The following is a 22,416-nucleotide window of genomic DNA, read 5'->3' on the forward strand; positions in this document are numbered from 1 at the left end:
CCCGCTGCTGGAGGTCAGATGACATCCCGGTGCCCTTTCCCGCCTGGCCCCCTGGCCTGCCATGCTCCCCACCCCTCTGCCGGGTGAACCCCTTCCTATCCATGCCGCCAGACTCAGCTCAGTGCAGACTGAGTCCCTGGGCTCCGGTGTCTGTTCCCTGCTGGGCTGTGAGCATTTTACAGCCCAGAGTATGTCTGGCGGGGGCTGGCCCAGGGGCTCCATAGTCGTTGCTATTCTGAATTGTTGCTCCTCTTGCCACTAGGGCTGAGCCCCACCTGGGACCACTGACTCCCGCCCTGTGATTCCTGGACGGGCTCCTGGGAGGCAAACCCGACCCCAGTCTGGCCTCGCCTGCGTCTCAGTGCACCTGTCTGCCTGGCCAGACCTCTGAACCTCGAGGCCTGGAGGCCCCATTTCCCCTGCTGCGAGGCCCTGTCCTACCTCATGCTGGGACCCAGGGCACTCTGCTGGACAACTCCAGGGAGCGCCATGTGTCCTCTGTGAATGGCAACTCCTGGAACACAGCTCTGAGGTGCCATTCACTAGAACACGATGATGGCGCCCCCTTGAGTTGTGCAGTGGCGGCGAGCCCGTCCATGGGCCGTGTCAACTGTGGGCTGAGACACCCTTGGCTCTGGCAGTGCCCCATTTCCCCCTGTTGCCCCCACCCCTCTTCCCATCCCACTTCTCCTGGCCGGACCAGGGTGTGCGTCACCCACAGCCGGTGTGGTGACCGGGAGTGTGTGGGCCTTGGGGGAGGGAACTTGGGGGCCAGTAAACAGCATCACTTTTCTCATTTCCCCAGCTGGGAACCAATCAAAAGATGAGATTTCAGAGACAGACATCAACTTTATTACTGATTCAAGCTCAAAAGCAGGACGAGCCTTAGATTGACACAGTGACCATCCTAACACGTGAGCACAGAATGACAGGGTCACTCTGGCCATAGGCAGAACAGCAGCGTCCCCCACAGGGCTGGGCCTGCCCCGCTGAGCCCACAAGGGGTGGAGAGCAGCCCAGCCTGCGTCCTCTCTGCTTCTCAGAACCAAGAGACTGGCCTGCGCTTTGCTCCGGTCCTGCTCTGGCTCTGACCCTGGCATCGTGGGGGAGGGGGTCAAAGGACAGTTTTCTCCCAGAGTTTTCTCTTTTGGGGAGAAGAATGAAAATTCCCTCACTTCTAAGGTGACACATGGCTCAGAGCATGTGCTGTCCCAATCCCCATCCAGCAACAGAATAATTCTGGTGACTTCAGACCAAAGGCCCAGGAGCCGTTTCCAGGCCTCCTCCAAGCATGGAAGTGGACTGAGGGCGGGACGTGGAGACGGGCGGACAGGGAGTCAGGTGGGACCCCTCGGACACCAGCTGGGCTTCCTCTGTCCCAGCCCTTCTCTCTCCAAGATGGAGCAGGGGGAAGAAACGGATTTGGAACTGTAGGGAACTCCCTCCTTAGGGAGCAGTCGAGGCAATGTGGGGACCATCTGGGCCCTGGACAGAGGCCTCTTTCTTCCCCAGGAATGCTGAGCACATGGGCGTCCCGACACCTCACCTGTGCCAGTCTCAAATGCTCTACCTGTTTGTCTGCTCTGTCCTTGGGCGACCCAGTGGGACCTGAAGGTTAGCCACTGGCTTAATGCTGGGTTCCTGTTCTCTCCACCCCCTGCTGCCAGGCACCCCTTCCCCAGCCTGAGTCACCATTGAGGGAGCATAAAGAGCTCCAGGTGTACGGCAGGCAGGAGTGTGAGTACTGAGCCTGATCTCCTGGCTCAAAATCCCAGATCTACTGTTTACTAGGCTGTGTGACCTTAGATGAGTTACTTAACCTCTCTGTGCTACAGTTTCTTTATATGTAAAACAAGGATAACGTTAGTATCTATCTCACTGGACTATTGTGAGAAGTAAGTGACGTCATACAAAGCCACTGAGACTGATGCCTGGGCATTTTAGTACTCAGCGAAGGCAAGTTGCTGTTTTTATAACTAGGTCCAAGGAAAGGATCAAATGACCAAGAGAAAGGGCCAGCTGTCTCCTTTATATTGAGATCTGCCATGGGGGCTGAGCACCACACAGGGTACTTTAGCTAATTAAACACTTGGGAGAACAGAGGAGGAGCCATTATCCCCCAGTTTGCAGACCAAGAGCCTGAGTGGACAAGCGGTTCAGCTGGGGTTCAGCACCTGAGATCTCTGACTCCAGACACGGTGCCTTCATTGCGTCCCACCATGCTGCGTAACCCAGAGAGGAAACTGGGAAAAGGAAAACAAGTAGTGTGGTTACAGAATTCAAGGGTGGGTATCTGTTGGGGTCCCGGTGAAGCAGCAAGCGTTGCTCTGGAGAAGCCAGAAGTTCTCGCCTCTGCTTTGCGCTAAATGTCTGCTTCAGCCTTTGTGGCTGAAAAGTCCATTTTGCCCCTCGGCCCATAAGGCTGACCCTGTAGCTTCTGAGATCTACACGTTACAGCCCAAACACCAGAAGGAGACTGAATGTCTCCCCTAAATCCCAGTTCCAAAACTCCCAGGAGAGGGCCTGATTGGCCCCGGCGGTGTCTGGTGTCTGTCCTTCAATGGCCAAGTTTCCCTGCAGGCCCGTGGCGGCTCCTGCTGAGTCACAGGGATGCAGAATGGGGCCGGGGAGGGGACCTTTCTAGGCAAGGAGGACTTGGCAGATCGTCCACCAGGCTTCTACTTCATATGCTTGTTCTTCGCTTTGCTCTCGATCTTTCTCTACCTCACAGCTCCTCTTGTTCAGTCTTTCAGCCTGTCTTGACCTCCCTTTCTGCAAATTTCACATCTGTTCTCGTGTCTCACGTCACCTCATGGCTGCACTCTCTTCTCACTCCCTAACCATACCCCACACTCCTGCCTAAACTCTGCGTGTTTCTTCATTCAGATTTCTGAGATAAGCCAATGATCCTGCCCATATTCCCACGCCAAGGCACTTCATAGGCAATGACTCACTTAAGACTGGCTGTCTTGGGGTGCACAGCCTGTATTCAGGAATCTGCGAGGGCAACACAAAGCTGCACTTTCCGTAGGGCTGTGGGCTGGGTGATTGCACTGTAGGGGCTGGTGTCATAGGGAGACGTCCCTTATGCCTGGGCATTGGCAGCATGCTCCTTCCAAAAGGCCTTCCCAAGCTTTGCCAGTCTAAAATCCACTCACCATAGCATTTGACCCTTGAGACTGCCATGTGGTGCCGAGTGCATTTGTCCAACTCCTACTGCCAAAAGATCCAAATGTGCCATGGCTTAACAAGTTAGAAGATTATGTCTTGCTCATATCTCAAATGCAGAATAAGTAGCCCAGAGAAGATACGACAGCTCTGTGGCATTGGGGACCTAAGCTCCTTCTGACTTTCTGTTCTAGTGTCCCTGAGAGGTTGGCCTCATCTTTTTAGATGAACATGGATTGCTACCACATTCCAGCCAGTGGGAAAGGGGAAATGCATTTCCCTCGCCTTTAAAGGCAGGAGCCAGAGTTTGCACACGTACTTCCCTCGCATCTCGCTAGCCAGAACTTAGTTACGTGGTCGCAGCAAGCTGCAAGGTGAGCTGGGAAATGGAGTCTCTATTCTGGGTGCCCAGCTGAAGTTGCGGATTCTAATACTGAGGAGGAAGGAAAGACTATATATTGGGGGACAACGGTGCTACCATTCTCCTGTCACTGTTTTTGACCCTTCTCCACCATCTGGTTTGTCACCACGTGCTGGCATAGAGCAAATCTGATCACATGGCTCCACTGTTAAGGAATTCTCCAGTGGCTCCCCACTGCCTCCAGCAGTGAGATTTTAAGTACAAATTTTTGAAAGACTATACTTTCAGGGATCATTTCAATAGTTCATTACTAGAGAAGTTTCTCTGAACATGTAGAGCACCAAAAAATAAAAAAAATAATAAAAAATAAAAATAAATTAAGAGCAGATTTTCGAATCTCTGAAGTTACATGCAAGTTTTGCACAGATGTGCATTTTTCTGCAGAGAACTTTGTCTTCTCAAAAGGGTCTTTTATTCTCCCTCAAGTTACAGGCTCAAGTCCAAATTCCTAATATTGGCCAGGTGCGGTGACTCACGCCTGTAATCCCAACAATTTGGGAGGCCAAGGTGGGAGGACTGCTTGAGGCAAAGAGTTCAAGACCAGCCTGGGCAACATAGTGAGACCCCCCCCCCCGCCCCCGTCTCTACAAAAAATAAAAAAATTAGCCGGGCATGGTAGCTACTCAGGAGGCTGAGTTAGGAAGATCACTCCAGCCTGGGTGACAGATTGAGATCCCATCTCTACAAAAAACAAAAACAAAAACCCACAAAACCAACCAAATTCTTAATATCATCATACAAGGGAGATAGGTCTCCCGACATCCCTCTCAAATCTTCTCTCCAGTCATTTCTCCTGCTGACCCTTAGGTCATTCTGAAATTCTCTCTGTTGCTGGACAGGCCATGCCTTTTCACATGCCATATCTTTTCTTTTCTTTTCTTTTTTTTTTTTTTAAGACAAGGTCTTGCTCTGTTGCCTGGGCTAGAGTGCAGAGGTGTCACAAAGTGCTGGGATCAGAGGCATGAGCCACTGTACTCGGCCTTACATACTATATCTTTACGCCTGCTGTTCTAGCTAGAATACCCTGGCAAACTCCTGCACATCCTTACGGCGTAGCTCAAAAGCCACCTCCTCTGGGAGGCTTCCCTGACTTTCTGTTCAAGTCAGTCTCCGCCACACCATTCAGACCTCTGCCACTTAAATGTTTCATAGTTGTCGTTAGCCTACTTCTGTCACCCCGACCACCAAACCATGAACTCTGGAGCCCAGGACCCTGAATAGATTGTCCACAAATGTTTGTTGAATAGATGTCACTCATGTTCAAAAAACTGGAGTGCTCTTTCCAAAAAGTAAATCTGAGCATTGCTTCCTGAGTTCCAAACATGGGTCCAAACTTGTTGCCGCGGCTTTCCTTCTGGCCTTATCTTCCTTCCCTTTCCTTCTCTAGAAACACTGACGTTCTTTTAATGCCATGAATCAATGTTCTCGCTCATCTTGGGGCTTTCTTCGTGCCCCTTCCTTTGCCTGGAAAGTTCTCCTGCTCCTCTTTTCCTGGTTAACTCCTATGCCTCATTCAGAGAGGTTAAATATCCCTCAGGAAGGCTTCCTGGACCCCCTCTGCACTCCAGACCAGGCCGAGGGCCCCACCTATGCACCCCCATGGCACCCTGTGCTCTCCCAGGTGCAACATGTCTCGTACTCCACGGAAGTTCATCCTTCTTCCCTGCTAAACTGCTGCAAACGCTGTGCCTATTTTACCCGCTAGCATAGCTCAGCCCCAAACATAGTATTGGAAGGGAGAAGGTACCTGATAAATATGTTTTAAATGAGGGTTAAAGGAATGCATTTCTCAGTCTTAAATCTGGTTTTCAATAGCTTCCATCGCCTTTAGAATAAAGCCTTCCCACAGCTTTTACAGCACCTCTGGTTTGGTCCCCATGTATTTTCAATCTCATCCTTTAGAAATCCACCCTTTGATCTCAGTGTCCCCCTCAAACACAAGGTCCCCAAATGCCTGCTCTCCCTTCTTTCAGCCTCGGCAGTACGATTCTGTCTGTCTGGCACACTCGCCTCTCTTTACCTCTCACTCCTCAACCTTTTCTGGCCAATATCCATTAATCTTTAAGTTTTCAGTTCAGATACCATTGCTCCAGGAAGCCGCTCTTAACTTCCTAAGACCAGCTCTGTTGTCCGCCCTCCCCCACTTGCTTTTTGAGACAAGGTCTTGCTCTGTTGCCCAGGCTGGAGTACAGGGATGCAATCATAGCTCACTACAGTCTTCAACTTTTAGGTTCAAGCGATCTTTCTGACTCAGCCTCCTGAGTAGCTGGGACTACAGGCATGCACCACCATGGCCAGCTAATTTTTCTTATTTTCTGTAGAGATAGGGTCTCGCTATGTTGCCCAGCCTGGTCTCTGGCCTCAAGTGATCCTCCCGCATTGGCTTCCTAAAGTGCTTGGATTATAAGCGTGAGCCACCTCGCCTGGCCTCTGGTGCCCTTTATCAGTACCCCTGTAGTACTCTGGGCTTCCCTCTCACCTTTTGTTGGATTTCTCTAGTGGAGGGGAAGGCAAGAGACTGAACTACGCTCACTGTGATGTCTCTAATGTCGGGAACAGTGTCAGCACCTGGCAGTTTCAATAAATACTTGTTGAATGAATTTTAGAGCCGAGGGACAGTGACAGGGAGGCAGGCTGTGTTGTTCATCTCACCACATCCTGGGCTCAGACATTCCAATGGAATGAAGTGGTTATGAGGGAGGAGATCATATGTTCACATTCAAAACTCAATATTAAAAGAAAATTGTTAAAAATCGCAGAAAGGATAGACAGAGTCTTTTTGACCATGATGAGTACTAGTCTTCAAACTCTAGGAAAACCAGTTTGCTTTCTCTAGTAAATAAGTTGTTGTTAGCAGTTGGACTCAAATGAAATATTTAAAAAAAAGTTACCCAATGAAAGTTGCCACCCTAAGATGAGATACAGAAATAGATCGTAAGCTGGCAACATAGGACACAGACCTCCTCCTGCAGTCTGCAGAGGACACAATGACAGATAAGACCCACACTGCAAATTCCCAAGAACAGAGAACAGAGAAATGCCAAGAAATTTTGAGACCAAAGATTGAGAGGCAGCATTTTAATATACAAACAATAAGGAGAGGCCAGAGCCTCGCTACGCAAAGCGTGGCTGTGGCCCGGCAGCATCAGCATCTCCTGGGAGCTGGTTAGGAATGCAGACTCTCAGGCCCCATTCCAGACCTACCGTTTTTCCGACAAGATCCCGGGGGATTTGTATGCACATACATGTACGGAAAGCACTAGGCTAGACCATTGATTAATGTATGCTTTTGCTCTTACAATGTGTTTTGAGGTCAAAATAACCCCACTTAAAGCATTTTTAGCTCATTATTTGCTCCATTCTCTCCACCTCTGAGCAGCATCAACGCATGTCGCTGTTCCTGCTCTGGGACTTGGAGCCTGTCTTATGAATCACAATTCTGTAGACAGCTTTAATGGGTTACAAATTGGATTCCAAAACTTCCATCAGCTGCTCCTTGCGCAGCACCCCCAGGAGGTAGGTCGTATGGAGATTTCTGTGTTTAGAGATGATGGAACTGGGGCCCAACGAAGCTTTGATTCACCCAAGGGGCACCAAGCAAATCGGCATTTTGGCAAATCCCAGCCAAAATGGGAACTCAAGCTTTTGAGTTTCCTGTGTGGGGCGCATCAAGCTTTTTTGTCTCTGTTTTTATAAGGGGGGAGTTTTTGCATAAGAGATTTTGAGAAAGAACACATTCAGATAACCTTTAAGTGAGCCACTGAATAGCAACCATGCACGTGCGGGCCCCAGGGCATATGGAAGCTTCGGAAAGAACTGTCCAGTGGAGAAAGCTCAGTCCAGGGAGGGCCCTGCCCTGCCCTGCCCAGCACCACGCTCTTGCTGTAGCCTGGCTGGGAGGCTCTGCAGCCAGGAGCCTCGGAAAACCTCAGGGCAGATGTTCCCAGATGTTCGCTTAGCTCATCAAGGATGGGGGCGCGGAGGGGGGGCGGGGAGGAAGCTGTGGATGAGGCTATGGAGGAAATGTGTTGCCTTCTAGATGACAACAGCTCATCCCCAGGAGGAAGCTCACTCCGATTCTTTAATTTCTTTCACAGGTTCAGAATAGCTGATATAATCGGACTCTGCCTAAATATGTGCGGTGTGCGTCATTGGATTGAACTTTTTAATTAATTCTAATTTCCTTGGAGCAAATTGGAGCCACTTGATGACTCAGAAATGGTCAAGACTGTACCTTTGGCATTGACACCAATGTGCTTCTTCCTACCTCCTCTGAATTTAAGATTTCTCTGTCAATGCCATCAAAACAAAGCCCCCAAATGCGGCTTATTCAGCTTACTGTTTCACCCATCTGCGTGGTGATTCTCCTAGGGTCCTCTAGAGAATGGTTGCTAGCGGGGTGGCTTAAATCCCCTCCCGTCCTCTCTAGACATGCATATGCAATGGGACATATTATATATATTTTTTTAAAAAACAAAAAGACAGTGCACTTTAAAATTCCATGTAAAAAGTATTGCTTTTCTAATGTGCTACTGTGCTCCTGCCTGCCTGCTTGCTACACGGTGCTACAATGGGTGGAGTCACGAGGAATTCAAAGCTGAAGATACTTTGGATTTTTGGATGACACCAGTGCAGCCCTTACCTTGCACCCTGAACCCTGTTCTGAAGCCCGTGTAGCTTTGGGGCTTGGCCTAAGGCAAAAACTACAAAGCGTCCTAATGAGCAGAATTACACGACAGGAATGTATGTGCATATTTGACATAGTTTCTTCTCTGGAGGGGTGGCCCTCTGGCCGCGACCCCTGCCCTCTCCAAGGGTGAGGGAGGAGTCCAGAGAAGGAGCCTTTTGTTCCTGCTGCCAGTCCTACAGCCACTACGGCCCCAGGGACCTGCCCTGCTCGGCGTGGGCCCGCAGAAGCCCTGCAATTTCCATATGGGTGGGTGATCTCAGAACGATGGACAAAGCTGTGCGACCAGCCTACAGAGGAGAAAGAAAAGGAGAAATAAATTTCATCTTATCTGCCCCCCGCCCCAGAGGGTAAAGACAAGTTTGGAGCTGGGGCTATGCTTGGGGCGTAGGAGTCTATTCCAAGCATCTAGAGACCCCAGGAGAGGAGGAGGTTCAAATGGCATGAAAAGCACAAGAAATGGGTCCCCTTCCATGGAAACAGCACTCACTCCTGGGAATGTGTGCTAGTGAAATAAACAAGAGTCACCTGGTTTTTAACACTTTTTTTTAAAAAAAAATTGAAAAACAGAGAAAAGAAAAGAACTCTTGCTGTTCTATTATACAGAACTAAGTGAAAGTTAGCATTTTGGTATATTTCCCTCCAATCTTTACTCCTGTGTGAATTTGTTGTTGGTTTTTAAATAGAGGAATGATAGTATACATCAACTTTGAACTTGCTTTTATTTGTAACTTACCGTGGTAGGGTATAAAAATTTTCCTTGTTCTTACACAATATAGCGCACAATGTTTCTTTTTGGCTTTATAATTTTCCATAATTTGCTAACCATTTCCCTTCTATGGCAGACTTACGCTGTTATCATAAACTCAGAGCAAAAAGCATTTTCCCGTTGTTAATTATTTCCTAAGGACTGACTCTTAGAAGTGGGCTCACATGCCGCAGGACGTGCACATTTTTACCCCCTGATGCGCGATGCCACAGCACGGTTTACACTGCCGGGGCAATGCAGGGAGCTGCCAGCCTCACCGGCTACAGGAGCTGCACCAGGAGGGGCGCTCAGCAGGCGACTCTGGCCATTCTCTACAGAAAGTTGAAGGCAAAGGTGGAGGCTGAGCTCCGCGAGGGCAGCTACAGTCTCTTATGAGTGGGCTCAATCCTGTGTCCACAGTTCTGAAATCTAAACAGCTCCAAAAACCACACTCTTGGTCACTCCTTTGGAGGTAAAACCCAAGCTGAGGCTGTCTATGATCCTTATTTAGCCTAGTGTGAGTATTTTTACATTTTGCTAAGAAAATGGGTTTGATTAGGCAGGGGGCATCCAAGACCCCACTAGATCGTTCTCTACTGTATGTATGTGGAATTACTTCCTAAAATGCAAAAAATTCTTTTAGAAGCTGGTGGGAAGTGTTAACACCCAGCTTAAAACTCTTCAGGCTTTCCTCTGTGCACCAGGATGGAATCCAGCTTCACACAAGGTATAAATAACTACAGTGCATAGCAAAAAGCTAACCGAGTTGGAAGAGAGGAACAGAGTGAGCTCGGGGGAGAGGACGGCCATTCTGTGCTGGGGTGGAGGTGGGGGCTGGTTAGGGGGAGGCAAGGGAAGGAAGTGGCCTTTCAGTGGGACCCCAAAAGATGGCACAGGGGCTTCTCAAAACACATGAGATTCTTTCTCCAAAAAGGCCCCATGCCTCCCTGGACTTTGTTTTACCACCCTTTATACGTTGGTATTTGTGGGGTTGTTTGATAAATCTTGGTCTCCACAAGGTCAGGAACTCCATCTGGTCTGTTCAGGGCTGCGGGCCAGCACCTGGCCCAGTGCCTGGCATTTGGTCGGCAGTCAACCAGCATTGCCCAACGAGGGAATGCTGCGTGAGAACGTAACGGCGTTGATTTCGAGTTGATGAAGAACCTGAGCAACCTAAATCCTAATGAGTATTTTCTGACATGGGATAATAGTGGAGAAAACGCACAGATTTTAACAGATTTTAAGCAGGGGAGTCTTGTTACAGCCCCCTCAGGGAGGGGCATGAGTGTTCCTGCACCCCACCCTGCTGTGCTTTGTGTAAGCAGGAGGAAGAGTGTGAGATTACTATGTTTTGGGGAAAGAGCCACAGGGCTGGTCCCAGGGGACATGCACCTTGTAACAGGGTCCATCTGGAGACCACAGCCTGCATCTGTGGGCTCCTCAGCTGCAGACACAGAGAGCAGGGACCCCATCCAGCTCAGGAAGTATGGCCAGAGAGGCCATCTGGGGAGGGTGAGTGTCCCTTGCATGCCTCTGCCAGAGCCTGGGACCCAGCCTGTGGCGTGGAGCTCCCGTGGGAGCCAGGCGTGGCGAGCCCTGCTCAGCTACACTGCAGGCCTGGAGAGGGAGAATCTGGCTGCGACCTGTAGAGATGGGGGCTCGGGCAGCACGCACATGTTGGGGGTGTCTTTCAATATGGCAAGAACTCGTCACAAAAAGACAAACAAGGCATAGTCTCTGCCTTCAAGAAGTTTTTCAATTTGATGGGCCTTTGAAGAAGCTGCCAGAACAAGACCTTCAAAGGGTGAGCCTCTGGGGTCTAGGGCCCAGTCTTCCTCTCTCTGGTGGCCCTGAAGAGCCTGGGTGGCCCATTTCCTTGAACTGTCTTCTAAATCTAGGGAAAGTGCCTCGCTGGCTGTTCTGGAAGTTCTGCATTTATAGTTAACTTTAAATGCTGATGAGAGAAAACAATTTCACAACATGAATTCTCTCAGTCTCCCAGAGGAATTCCCAAGTAATCCCTGCTGTTAACAGCCTCCATAGGAAGATGAGTATGGACGTGATATGGGGATTATGCCAAGGACTGGGCTTTCCCCTTACATGTGAGGCACCAGGTACAAGCCGTGGTACTCGGTAGGGCCCTGTCGGTAGTTCCCTTCTCCCACTGAAACTTCTCACTGGGTGCATGTAGGCACTGTGCTCACCCAAGTCACCCTTGGGACGTTTGAGTGTGAATCCTGAATCAACCTGGACGCAGGTGGGCAGCACGTGACTGGGCCATGTCACATGGGTTCTAGAACCCGCCTTGCCTGGGGCATGCTGCCCGCACTGCCTGGGCACCCCGTGCCAGGGTGCTTTCCCTAGCATGCTCCACCTTCTGCTGTGCTAGAGTTCCACCCCTTCTCCTATTTGGCACCCCGGTCCCTCCCTTCCAGGCTTAGAGCCCCGCCCTGGTCCTCAGCCTGGCCTGGTTCTTCCTGATCCAGCACTTCACTGGGACTGGTTATCTGAACCCACTTGCGTTTCGGTACCGCCTCAACCAGGCTTTCTCAGCTGCAGCAATATTGGTATTTTGGGTCTGATAATTTTAATTCTTTGCTGCTCTTGTGCCTTGTAGGATGTTTAGCAGCATCCCTGGCCTTTACCCACTAGATGCCAGCTGCACTCTCTCCCTACTTATGACAAATAAAAATGTCTCCAGACATTCTGTCTCCAGGCATGGTCCATTGCCATCCCTATTTTGCAGAGGAGCATAGAGAGGCTCAGAGGGGTTAGGTGACCTACCCGAAGGCAAACAGTCACTGAACCCAGATTCAAACTCATCAGCATTTGCTGTCAAAGTCCACGCTCTCACAATCAGGCCTGAGTTGTCTAAAGTGCAATGGATCCCATGGCTCTTCCTCCATCTCCAGAAAGCAGCCACTTGGGTCTCTGGCCTGCGACAGACCTCCTGAGTATCCCGGGTAACCAGGGACTTGCAGAGCTCATGCTCCGCTCTCAGGCTCTTCCGGGCATCAGCAGTGGTCACTCCCAGGAGGGCCCTGGGCCTTTGAGGTACAGGCCTGTTCCAGATTAAGGGCCGCCTCCTTCTCCTCCAGGGCGACCCAGCAGGGAGCTCATTAACACAGATCCTTTGTCTGACACAAAGTTTGGGAAAGAAGGCTCTTATTTCCAGCAGCCCACGCCTGTTCCATATGAATTTCAAGAGGGTCTGTGCTCTACAATGATCTCAGACACGGCTTAGAGGGGAGCTGGGGTTCGGAGGACTTGGAGACGGGATGGGGTGGCTGCTCTCCGGGTGTGACTGAGGTGCTCAGCAGCTTGAATCACTGTTCAAATGTGGCCCAGTAAGAGGTGCTGTCCCTGGGCTGGGAGGGGACTCTTGCCCTCTCCAGGCTTTTGTTCCTTTGAATTGTGGCTGTTCAGAGCCCATAAAGATGTCTGCTTAAAGCATTAAATTATAGTGCGAACATTAAGGATATTGGAGTCAGACCTGGGCTTGCATCTCTCCTCTGAGATTCAGCAGCTTGTAAACCTCAGGACAGTTACATGACATCTGTAGGCCTGTTTCCTTATCGGCAAAAAGTGGCGCTCACTATCTCACTAGATTGTTGAGAGGATGAGTGATAAGACACAGAAAAGGTTTAGTTCCCATGAGTTCTCTAGAAATAGTACCTACTGTAATCATCAGGAAGAGCATCACTCACTGGTGATTTACCCCCAAAGTTTAGGGGTTCATTCATGCAATTGTTGATTCATTCCCTAACAGGTGGCAGGCACTCTGCTAGGTGTGGGAATTCAGCCGGGAGCCAGAGACATGGATGCTTCAATGTGACGACACTGATGACAATGGAACAGTAAAGAGGATGGGCTTAGGAGTATGACAGAGCCGGGTGGCACTAGCCGTGTGATCCTGGGCGTGGAATCTGACCATTTGGTGCTTCCATTTCCCCGAGCAAAGTGGCAGCAGCGATGGAACCAACCTCACAAGGCTGCGGTGGGATTTAAATGAGATGGTCCATGGCGAATGCTTGGTACACAACCTGGCACACAGTGAGCCCTCATGGTGTTAAAGTTATCATTATTGTTATCGCCATCATCCCCCTTATGAGGAAGTTGATTTAAGAGGCCTGAGTCCCGGCCGGGCGTGGTGGCTCACGCCTGTAATCCTAGCACTCTGGGAGGCCGAGGCGGGTGGATCGCTCGAGGTCAGGAGTTCGAGACCAGCCTGAGCAAGAGTGAGGCCCCCGTCTCTACTAAAAAATAGAAAGAAATTATATGGACAACTAAAAAATATATATACAAAAAATTAGCCGGGCATGGTGGCACATGCCTGTGGTCCCAGCTACTTGGGAGGGAGGCTGAGGCAGTAGGATCGCTTAAGCCCAGGAGTTTGAGGTTGCTGTGAGCTAGGCTGACGCCACAGCACTCACTCTAGCCCGGGCAACAAAGCAAGACTCTGTCTCAAAAAAAAAAAAAAAAAAAAATAAGAGGCCTGAGTCTGGAAGTACAACTTCAAGCAGGCTGGCTTGACGACATGGGCCACTCCATAGAGTGGATCCGTGTCAGAGACACCCTTTCCAGAGTCCCCACTGGACAGAGCTTCCCCGTCCAGGTGGCTGCCTCAAAGCCCACAGCCGCAACTGCCTCATCACTGCCTGACCGGATGAGGCTCGGGGCCCAGCCAGGCCCACGCATGCCCTCAGGGTGGTGTTGTGAAAGGTTAGGGTTGGAGGTTTCCCAGCTCGAAGGCTCCAAGCATTCACCCTGGATCATCTCATTGAAATCCCACAGCCGCCTTGGGAAGCTGATTTTGCTGTTTCTGCCAAATGGTTCTTTGAATTCTGCTGGCTGGCGAGGCACGTTTCAGGACTGGAAGTTAAACAGCTACTTGTTAATTACCTACAAGTCTCACCTTGTCAGTCAGGCTGCTGTCGCAGGCTGGGTGTGCCAGGAGCAGCCGCACCATGTCGGTGTTGCCATGATGACAGGCCAGCATGAGGGCCGAGGATCCGTCGTGGTCCTGCAGGTTGACATCTGCCTGGCAGCTCAGCAGCGCTTGAACCATGTCCTCCCTGTCATGGCCGACTCCCAGCATCAGCGCAGTCTGGCCTCCCTGCACACAGGGCCACAGGGGTGTGCTGAGGTTACTGCCAACAGGTAGGGCCCCCCTGCAGCCTGGGTGTGCTCGACAAAGACTTCTCAAGAAAATGCCCATTGACCCAAATCTCCTTCTGCCCTTGGTATGGGACACAGCCTTCTGTTTGACACCTTTCTACTCTTCCAAGACAACAGTCAAATGCTGCATCTTCTCTAAAGCCTCCCCTAACTCCCCAGGCACCGGATTCATAACACGGCACTTACCACTTGGTATTGCAACTTGCCAATCTCCGTCTTTCTCATGGACTGGGACATTATTCATGGCAGAGAGTAAGTTTTTTTTCTCTCTGTCTCCCAGTGCCCAGCACCAAGTACGTGCTGATAAACGTTGAATGATGGAACAGATGAAGGTGGAGTGCTTCAGCACTTCGGCGTCTAACTGCCTGCCCTGGCCCAGCGTTCTCCAGGAAGCTTTGGTCTGCTCAACGCCTCTGGTATTTTCAGTTTAATGATACCCAGAAGCCTCTTGTCTCAACAAGATTTCTGTCTGCACATCCCTGTGGTCATTCTACTCTACAGCCACTGACAATAATCTCAGACATCCCTAAAATCATCAGTGGACGTAGCCATGGATTGGAGTCAGAAAGCAAGTCCAGGCTGCGGTCTGCAGCTTACCGGTGTGTGACCCTGCCCATGTCACTTGTCTTCCCGAATCTTGGCTTTTCTTTTTTTTCCTTTTTAATTAATACGCCATTTAAAGGACTTTATTGGCTTTTATTTTCTTAAAAAATTAATATAGTGATTTGTCCTGTGTACCTCACAGGGCTCTTGCATGAATCAAATGAAATAAAGGATGTAAACATAACCATGTGTGGTAGCAATTTTTCTGATTACAAATTGACCATCATTTCTCACTGCCCATACATTTTCTTGTATATGTAATATTATATATAGTCCTATAGTCCTCTCATCTAACTTTATTATATGGTTTGCCTGGATTCCAAGCAGGTTTCTCTGATGGGACACCAGGCTTTGTAAGGTTACAAGAATAAAGCAAGGACTATGTACTCTGTCCTTTTAGATCCCCCGAGGCTCTGAATGCACCGTCTTACATGTATAAAGTGCTCAGGACTTGTGTGCTGATGTGTTGACTGATTAAAACTCCAACCTGTGGTCAATGGTGAACTATGCTTCCCTGCCCAGAACGCTGAGGCTAAGAGAAAAGGAAAGGGGTTTGGAATCAGAAAAATCCTGGTTCTGCCACTGATAGCCTATGCAATCGCGGGTAAGTTAAGCTCTCTGTGACTTTTCCTGATTTGGTAAAGTGGGAATGATTAACAGTATCACCTGCCTCACGGGGTTGTGCTAAGACCCCAGTGCTTAGCAAGTGCTAGGCAGGTGTTAGCTGTTATTATCATTACGAGGCTTAGAGGTAGCGTCTGACAAACGCTCTGCACGTGGTAGGTGCTCGGTATGTGAGTATGTATTATTAGATATCCTGGTTCCCCAATTCTCTGGAACCCAGAGAGATCTTTCCAGAGAGGCCTGTCTGCTTTTTTGGTTTTTTTTAACTCAGCCCTGAGATAATGCTTGTTTGCTGGACTAACCAGACCATGAGGTTTCCATCCAGACCCTTCTCTCCAACTATTATTAAAGCCAGATGACATATGCAGATTGTCCTCATGCCTGTGCCCCTGCCTGAGGCAGGGCCCCTTCCTCCCCAACCACCGTCCTGGTCCAATTCAGCACAATTTAATTCAATGAGCATTTGCAGAGTGCCACTCTATGCCAGGCACTGCACCGACCCAGAGATGCAAAGAGGAGTCCGCAGCTTGTCCCTGGAACACTCCTGGCTCATTTCCATTTAATCGGGTACCTGCCCCTCACCTCTCCCACAAAGGCCCTGGGGAGCTGAAGGCAACAGCTGCAGCTAGGAATTCTCATCCCTCCTCTGGTGGCCTGGGATGAGCCCAGAACCCGCCTAGAGCATCAGTTTCTCCTCCATAAAAAGAAGGAGTTGATTTTGGTCCTCTTGCAAGCATTTCCTCTTTCAAGAGGGCCAGTTTAGAAAAAAAAAAAAATTAACATGTTTGTCGGGAACATTATTTAATGCGAAAACAGCTGTATTGAGTTTTATGGAATCAGAGTTGTAGGTGGGTGAAAGTACTTTGAAAACCAGAAAGTAGTTTATAAATATCTGTTTCTTGCCATCACTGGGGTTGCTATCAGATGAAAAGTGCGAAGCGACTTTGCCATCAGGTTAGGCAACTACTATCTGTCATCGCTTCAGGGGAATGTGGGACAGTGGAGTTAAACAGATTGTTGGGGAACAATTTTCCATGGGTCTCATGCTTTTCTACATGTCTTGTGAGGAAAGCACACAAGAATCTGCCCTTTTGTTCTAGACTCTCTCTCTCTCTCTAAATATATATATATATATATTTATTTATTTATTTATTTATTTTTGAGACAGAGTCTCGCTCTGTTGCCCGGGCTAGAGTGAGTGCCGTGGCATCAGCCTAGCTCACAGCAACCTCAAACTCCTGGGCTTAAGCGATCCTACTGCCTCAGCCTCCTGAGTAGCTGGGACTACAGGCATGCGCCAGCATGCCCGGCTAATGTTTTCTATATATATTTTAGTTGTCCATATAATTTCTTTCTATTTTTAGTAGAGACGGGGTCTCACTCTTGCTCAGGCTGATCTCAAACTCCTGACCTCGAGCGATCCTCCCGCCTCAGCCTCCCAGAGTGCTAGGATTACAGGCGTGAGCCACCATGCCCGGCCTATTTTTTTTTTTTTTTTTTTTGAGACAGAGTCTCACTCTGTTGCCCGGGCTAGAGTGTCGTGGCATCAGCCTAGCTCACAGCAACCTCAAACTCCTGGGCTCAAGGGATCCTCCTGCCTCAGCCTCCCGAGTAGCTGGGACTACAGGCATGCGCCACCATGCCCGGCTAATTTTTTCTATATATTTTTTTTTAGAAATTTCTTCCTATTTTTTTTAGTCGAGATGGGGTCTCGCTCTTGCTCAGGCTGGTCTCGAACTCCTGAGCTCAAGCTATCTTCCCGCCTTGGCCTCCCAGAGTGCTAGGATTACAGGCGTGAGCCACCACGCCCAGCCTAGACTATATTTTTAAGGATGTTTATACAGTGAAGAGCCTTGGAAGATAGAGACAGCATCTCCTGAGAAAAGGGCACGTTTGCCCGTTATAAAAGATTCGGGTTCACTGAGCTCAGGGTTCCTGTCCTGAAATACAACTTGCTCCATGCTCAGGTCTCCGGCCCTCCTCACGCTGCCCTGTGGGAATTGGGAATTAGGCAATGCTGACACTGTGGCTGCTGCTACGGCTGTGGGCAAAACATTGTCCTTTGTCTGTGGCACAGAGGTCTCATGTCTTCCGCCAGCATCCATGAAACTGTAGCAGACTAACATGTTAGCTTTAATGTAGGGTAAAATCTCATGTTCTTCCCAGTTCTTGTCAATTATGCTACTGTAATATTGATGATCACTCTAGGGGGAAAGGAGAGTTAAATGCACCCTATTCATTCATTCTATTCATTCCTGCATGGTCAAAAAATGGGCAAATAACCTTCTGAGTAGTTCCCATTGTTCTGCATGGAGCCTTGTCTAACTCAAAGCCCTACTGGGGAAGGACCACATCCCCACCCTGTGCTCTCAAGTAGAGGAGCCCAGAAGCTGAACAGACATTCCAACCTTCCGAGTTGCCTTGTATACCTTTGCTGTCATGAGATTTTTTTTTTTTTTTTGCATGAACTCCAATCAACTTCTACTTAATCACTCTATGAAAGGTTCAGAGTATCTGGTTTTGATTCAGTTTTAAAAGTTATCAGAGCTGTCTAGAGTAACAAATGGGCTACTTTGGTAGACACGAGTTTCCTGACACTGGAGGTAATGGAATGGGAGACCACTATAAGAAAGCTGGAGACCATCTGGTAGGATTTTGTAAAAAAATAGGAAGTAGACCTAGGTGACCTTTGAGGGACCTTCTGACCTGATGCACAGGTGACCCAGGGAATTAGTGGAGCCCACACATCCTGACTCACTGGCTCTTGGCAGCTAACTGCTTTCCCACCCTGGCCTATGACACCACTCCTAGGGACTGGGGCATGATTTGTGTGCCTGGAACAAGGGCACTCACATTGGTTGATGAGGAGCTAAGGAAGACAGGAGTGTTTTGAGATCTGATTATTTCAAGGACTGAGGAGGCACTCCAGGTAGACTGACCAATCACCAGCAGAACTCTACAATAACTCTCTGGGCCAAGCCTAGGCCTGGGAAGTGAGGATCTTCATGAATGATCCACCAACACTCCTGTCTGCTCTGGCTATCTACACTTTTTCTCCATCAGGATGGGGACTCATGACCTTGTTAAAAGGCTTTGGGCAAAGAAATGATGACAGAGTTAAGAACTTTAAAGGACTTGACCTCCAAAGAGCATCTTGCCTAGTTAGATGCCCCTGGTCATGATCGAGGTGGGTCACCTACAGGGACTTTCCTAGAGCAGCCAACTAGCAAATGGCTTCTCAAGTTGCTAACTGTGGGAACACTGGTTCAAGAAGTTGAGTTCAAATGAAATTTGTCCAGTTTCAGACTGGGACCTAGATTAGAAGCTCACTGATCTCTGCCCCAGCCTGTTTGGGTCTCAGGAGCCTGTAAGGAAAACCAAATATACAGGCTTTGGATGGATGCCATTTTGGAGGCCCTCCAGCATTTTTGGGTTAAAAATGACATGGATCTACATGGAATTTCTCACCCCACCAGCAGAATAGAGCTGGGAGGTGCCCTGAATTTATGAAAGAGGAGATCATGTTCACACCACCCACCTGAGTAGCTTGGATGTTCACATTTCCTTCCCTTAAGAGCTTCCAGACGACAGCCATGTCTTCATCGGTCTCCGGAGAAGCCAACGGAGTGATCATCACAGCAGTGTAGCCAGCTTTGTTCTGATGGTCCACATTGCAGACGCCTACAAGAGAAGCAGTGGATGCTGCAATAGCTCCCGAGGGGCCAGGAGCCAAGCTCCACTTCGGCGTGTTGAGCAGGACGCTGACTGCTGATTGAAATGCCAAAGAATAGAGCTATCCTTTCCACAGGTGGAGCCAGTGGTTTACGTTTTTAGCAGCCTTTAAAACTGGCTACTTTTCTTTACAAGTTTTCTAAGGATACCCAGCAAGAGAGGTTCACAATAGAGCTAGAGATGGCCAAGGGGGCCAGTGACCATGACCTCATTTTCTAAAATGGAGCACAAGACATTCTTCCCATTTTACAGATACCAACACTGAAGGCCAGAGAAGTTACACAAACCCCTCCTGGCAAGGTGAACTGGGACCAGGACTCAGGTCTGTCCAGCTCTAGAGCCCATCACTCACCTGCCCACACACTGCCTACAGCTGTACATTCCAGGTTTCACCCTCACTACCTCATGTTTACGTGCAGCTCTTAAACTGATAGCTGTCTGCAGGTGTTTTCCAAGGGCCTAGTGACCTGATGTGCAATGTACCAGGGGCATGAAAAACACCACAAGATAAACATGGGAAATCTTCCAGGAGCAACCATCTCATTTGAAAACGGATGGGAGGAAAAACCCCATAGTTTTTATATTAAAACAATTCAGAATATACCTTTCACAATACAATTAAAAACTGGCATATTTTTAAAGATGAAGTAGTAAATGAGAATTCATAAGAAATTTTTGCCTCGTAGGCCTGGGGATGTGCATCCATATCTCTCTCTACCTAAGGGGAGCTAGAGGATTGTCAGACACAGACTGATATCCCTTATGTAAATCATTCCACCTCTCAAGGTGTAAATGGTGTCCGCCTCTCCATTGAAAACCAAACGTCCCTGTACTGCTGCTCATCCGAAAAACCTAGGTGGCTCTTTTGGGTAATAATAAAACTATCTTAGGGCCTGGCGTGGTGGCTCATGCCTATAATCCTAGCACTCCGGGAGGCCGAGGCAGGAGGATCCCTTGAACCCAGGAGTTTGAAGTTGCTGTGAGCGAGGCTGATGCCATGGCACTCTAGCCCGGGCAACAGAGCAAGACTCTGTTTCAAAAAAAACAAAAAACAAAAAAACACTGGCTCAATAAATCAAGACACTTAGCTTTTCTTAGCATTTCTTCCTTTGTAAAATGGGGATAATAACAGAATCTACTTCAGAGGGTTATTGTCAAATGTATTGAGTTAATATATATATATATATATTTTTTTTTTTTTGAGACAGAGTGTCGCTTTGTTGCCCTGGCTAGAGTGAGTGCCATGGCATCAGCCTAGCTCACAGCAACCTCAAACTCCTGGGCTTAAGCAATCCTACTGCCTCAGCCTCCCAAGTAGCTGGGACTACAGGCATGCGCCACCATGCCTGGCTAATTTTTTTTTTTTATACATATATATTTTAGTTGGCCAGATAATTTCTTTCTATTTTTAGTAGAGACGGGGTCTCGCTCTTGTTCAGGCTGATCTCGAACTCCTGACCTCGAGTGATCCACCCGCCTCGGCCTCCCAGAGTGCTAGGATTACAGGCATGAGCCACCGTGCCCGGCCTGAGTTAATATATTTTAAGTACTTAGATTAATGCCTAGTACACAGTAAACATTCAATAAGAGTTAACTGTTATTACCATTATTGTCCAGAATGGTATTCTTGTGGACTTAGGTGTTCATTGTAACAAATCTGGTTTATGAAAAAATGCCAGGGCTACTTACAAGTTCTGTGCAAGTAGAAAAACCAACATTTGTTTGATATTCCCTCCACCCCACAATTTTTCAAACAATTTTTAGAAGTATGCCTTAGTAATACCAGGATGCCAGCGGATACAGAAATATCAATCTGGCTCATTTATCAGCCGTTTCTCCCTCCAGCCCCTCTGCCCACTGTCATGAGCAGGCAGGCTACGAAAGCTGAATAATAACTCCACACCTCCCCTCATAGCCCTGTTCCGAGAAAGACATGAACATTTGCATTGCCTTGTTAATAACTTTTTTATTTCTACTCCCTGACTATTTTCTGCTTGCTTTTAAGATGTGTGAATGAGCCTCAGGTTACCAGTTCTCTTTTATCTCTTCAGAAACGTGACTTGTGGCTCAGTAGAATGAGGTCTGCCTCCTTCCCACAGGCTCAGAAAAGGGACTAAAAGGAGGCCGAGCACGGTGGCTCACACCTGTAATCCCAGCACTCTGGGAGGCCGAGGCGGGCGGTTCATTTGAGCTCAGGAGTTTAAGACCAGCCTGAGCAAGAGCGAGACCCTGTCTCTACTAAAAAAATAGAAAAGAAATTATCTGGACAACTAAAAATATATAGAAAAAATTAGCCGAGCATGGTGGTACATGTCTGTAGTCCCACCTACTCGGGAGGCTGAGGCAGGAGGATCACTAGAGCCCAGGAGTTTGAGGTTGCTGTGAGCTAGGCTGATGCCACGGCACTCTAGCCCAGGCAACAGAGTGTGACTCTGTCTCAAAAAAAAATAAAAAATAAAAAAAAAAGGGACTAAAAGGGGCTAAGGATCCAGGACTAGGCAGCAAAGCCCACCCTTCCTGCAGGTGAGAGAGGAGACTTCACAACTACCACCTAAGGGAGCCCAGGTTTGTGAGCGTGACAGATCTGTCATCCTCAACACCCCTGCTGCAGATGAGGGAAGGTAATGGCGCTTTTAGCCTGTTTTCCCCAAACCCCTTCATATTTTATGCTGTGGCTATTCAGCTATTTCACTATGTGAAAGGGGAAAGCTTCCAAACCACTTTAAGGTTGATGAGTATTACCTGGACTCTTAGTCAACATCAGCAGATATTTATAACACCCAAGTCTTAGGTTGCCCTAGAGGACTCCCCTGGTGTGTTAGTCCATTTTGTGTTTCTGTAAAGGAATACCTGAGACGGGGTAATTTATACAGAGGTTTATTTGGCCCACAGTTCTGTAGACCGTGTAAGAAGCACGGTGCCAGCGTGTGCTTCTGGTGAGGGCCTCAAGGAAGTTCCAGTTAAGGCAGAAAGTGAAGGGGGAGCAGGTGTGTCACATGGCCAGAGAAGGAGCAAGAGAGGGAGGAGGAGGTGCCAGGCTCCCTCAGACAACCAGCTCTCAGGTGAACTCAAACAGCGAGAACTCACTTATTACCATGGGGAGGGCACCAAGACATTCATGAAGGATCTGCCCTCATGACCCAAACACCTCCCACCAGGCCCCACCTCCAAAACTGGGAATCAAATTACAACATGAGATTTGGAGGGGCCAATCATCCAAACCATATGACTTGGTTATGGTGCACCCTCCACAAA

The 22,416-nt window shown here is 48.8% G+C and overlaps 1 protein-coding gene and 1 pseudogene across 1 annotated transcript in view; one reads left to right on the top strand and one right to left on the bottom strand.

Annotated features, from left to right (window-relative positions):
• Positions 1-3,801: 3,801 nt before the first annotated feature.
• On the top strand, positions 3,802-3,878 carry LOC138390962 (small nucleolar RNA U3; annotated as a pseudogene).
• Positions 3,879-8,461: 4,583 nt separating this feature from the next.
• The window catches only part of KANK4 (KN motif and ankyrin repeat domains 4), a 32,712-nt gene continuing 18,757 nt past the window's right edge, over positions 8,462-22,416 (bottom strand). The window contains exons 7-9 of the mRNA XM_069479182.1: positions 18,968-19,110; positions 13,940-14,140; positions 8,462-8,566 (exon numbers count right to left, since the gene is read on the bottom strand). Of these exons, the coding sequence (XP_069335283.1) occupies positions 8,462-8,566; positions 13,940-14,140; positions 18,968-19,110 (449 nt within the window). The remainder of the gene's footprint in view (positions 8,567-13,939; positions 14,141-18,967; positions 19,111-22,416) is intronic.

This window comes from Eulemur rufifrons, chromosome 8, assembly GCF_041146395.1.
Source record: "Eulemur rufifrons isolate Redbay chromosome 8, OSU_ERuf_1, whole genome shotgun sequence".
NCBI classification, from domain to species: domain Eukaryota; kingdom Metazoa; phylum Chordata; class Mammalia; order Primates; family Lemuridae; genus Eulemur; species Eulemur rufifrons.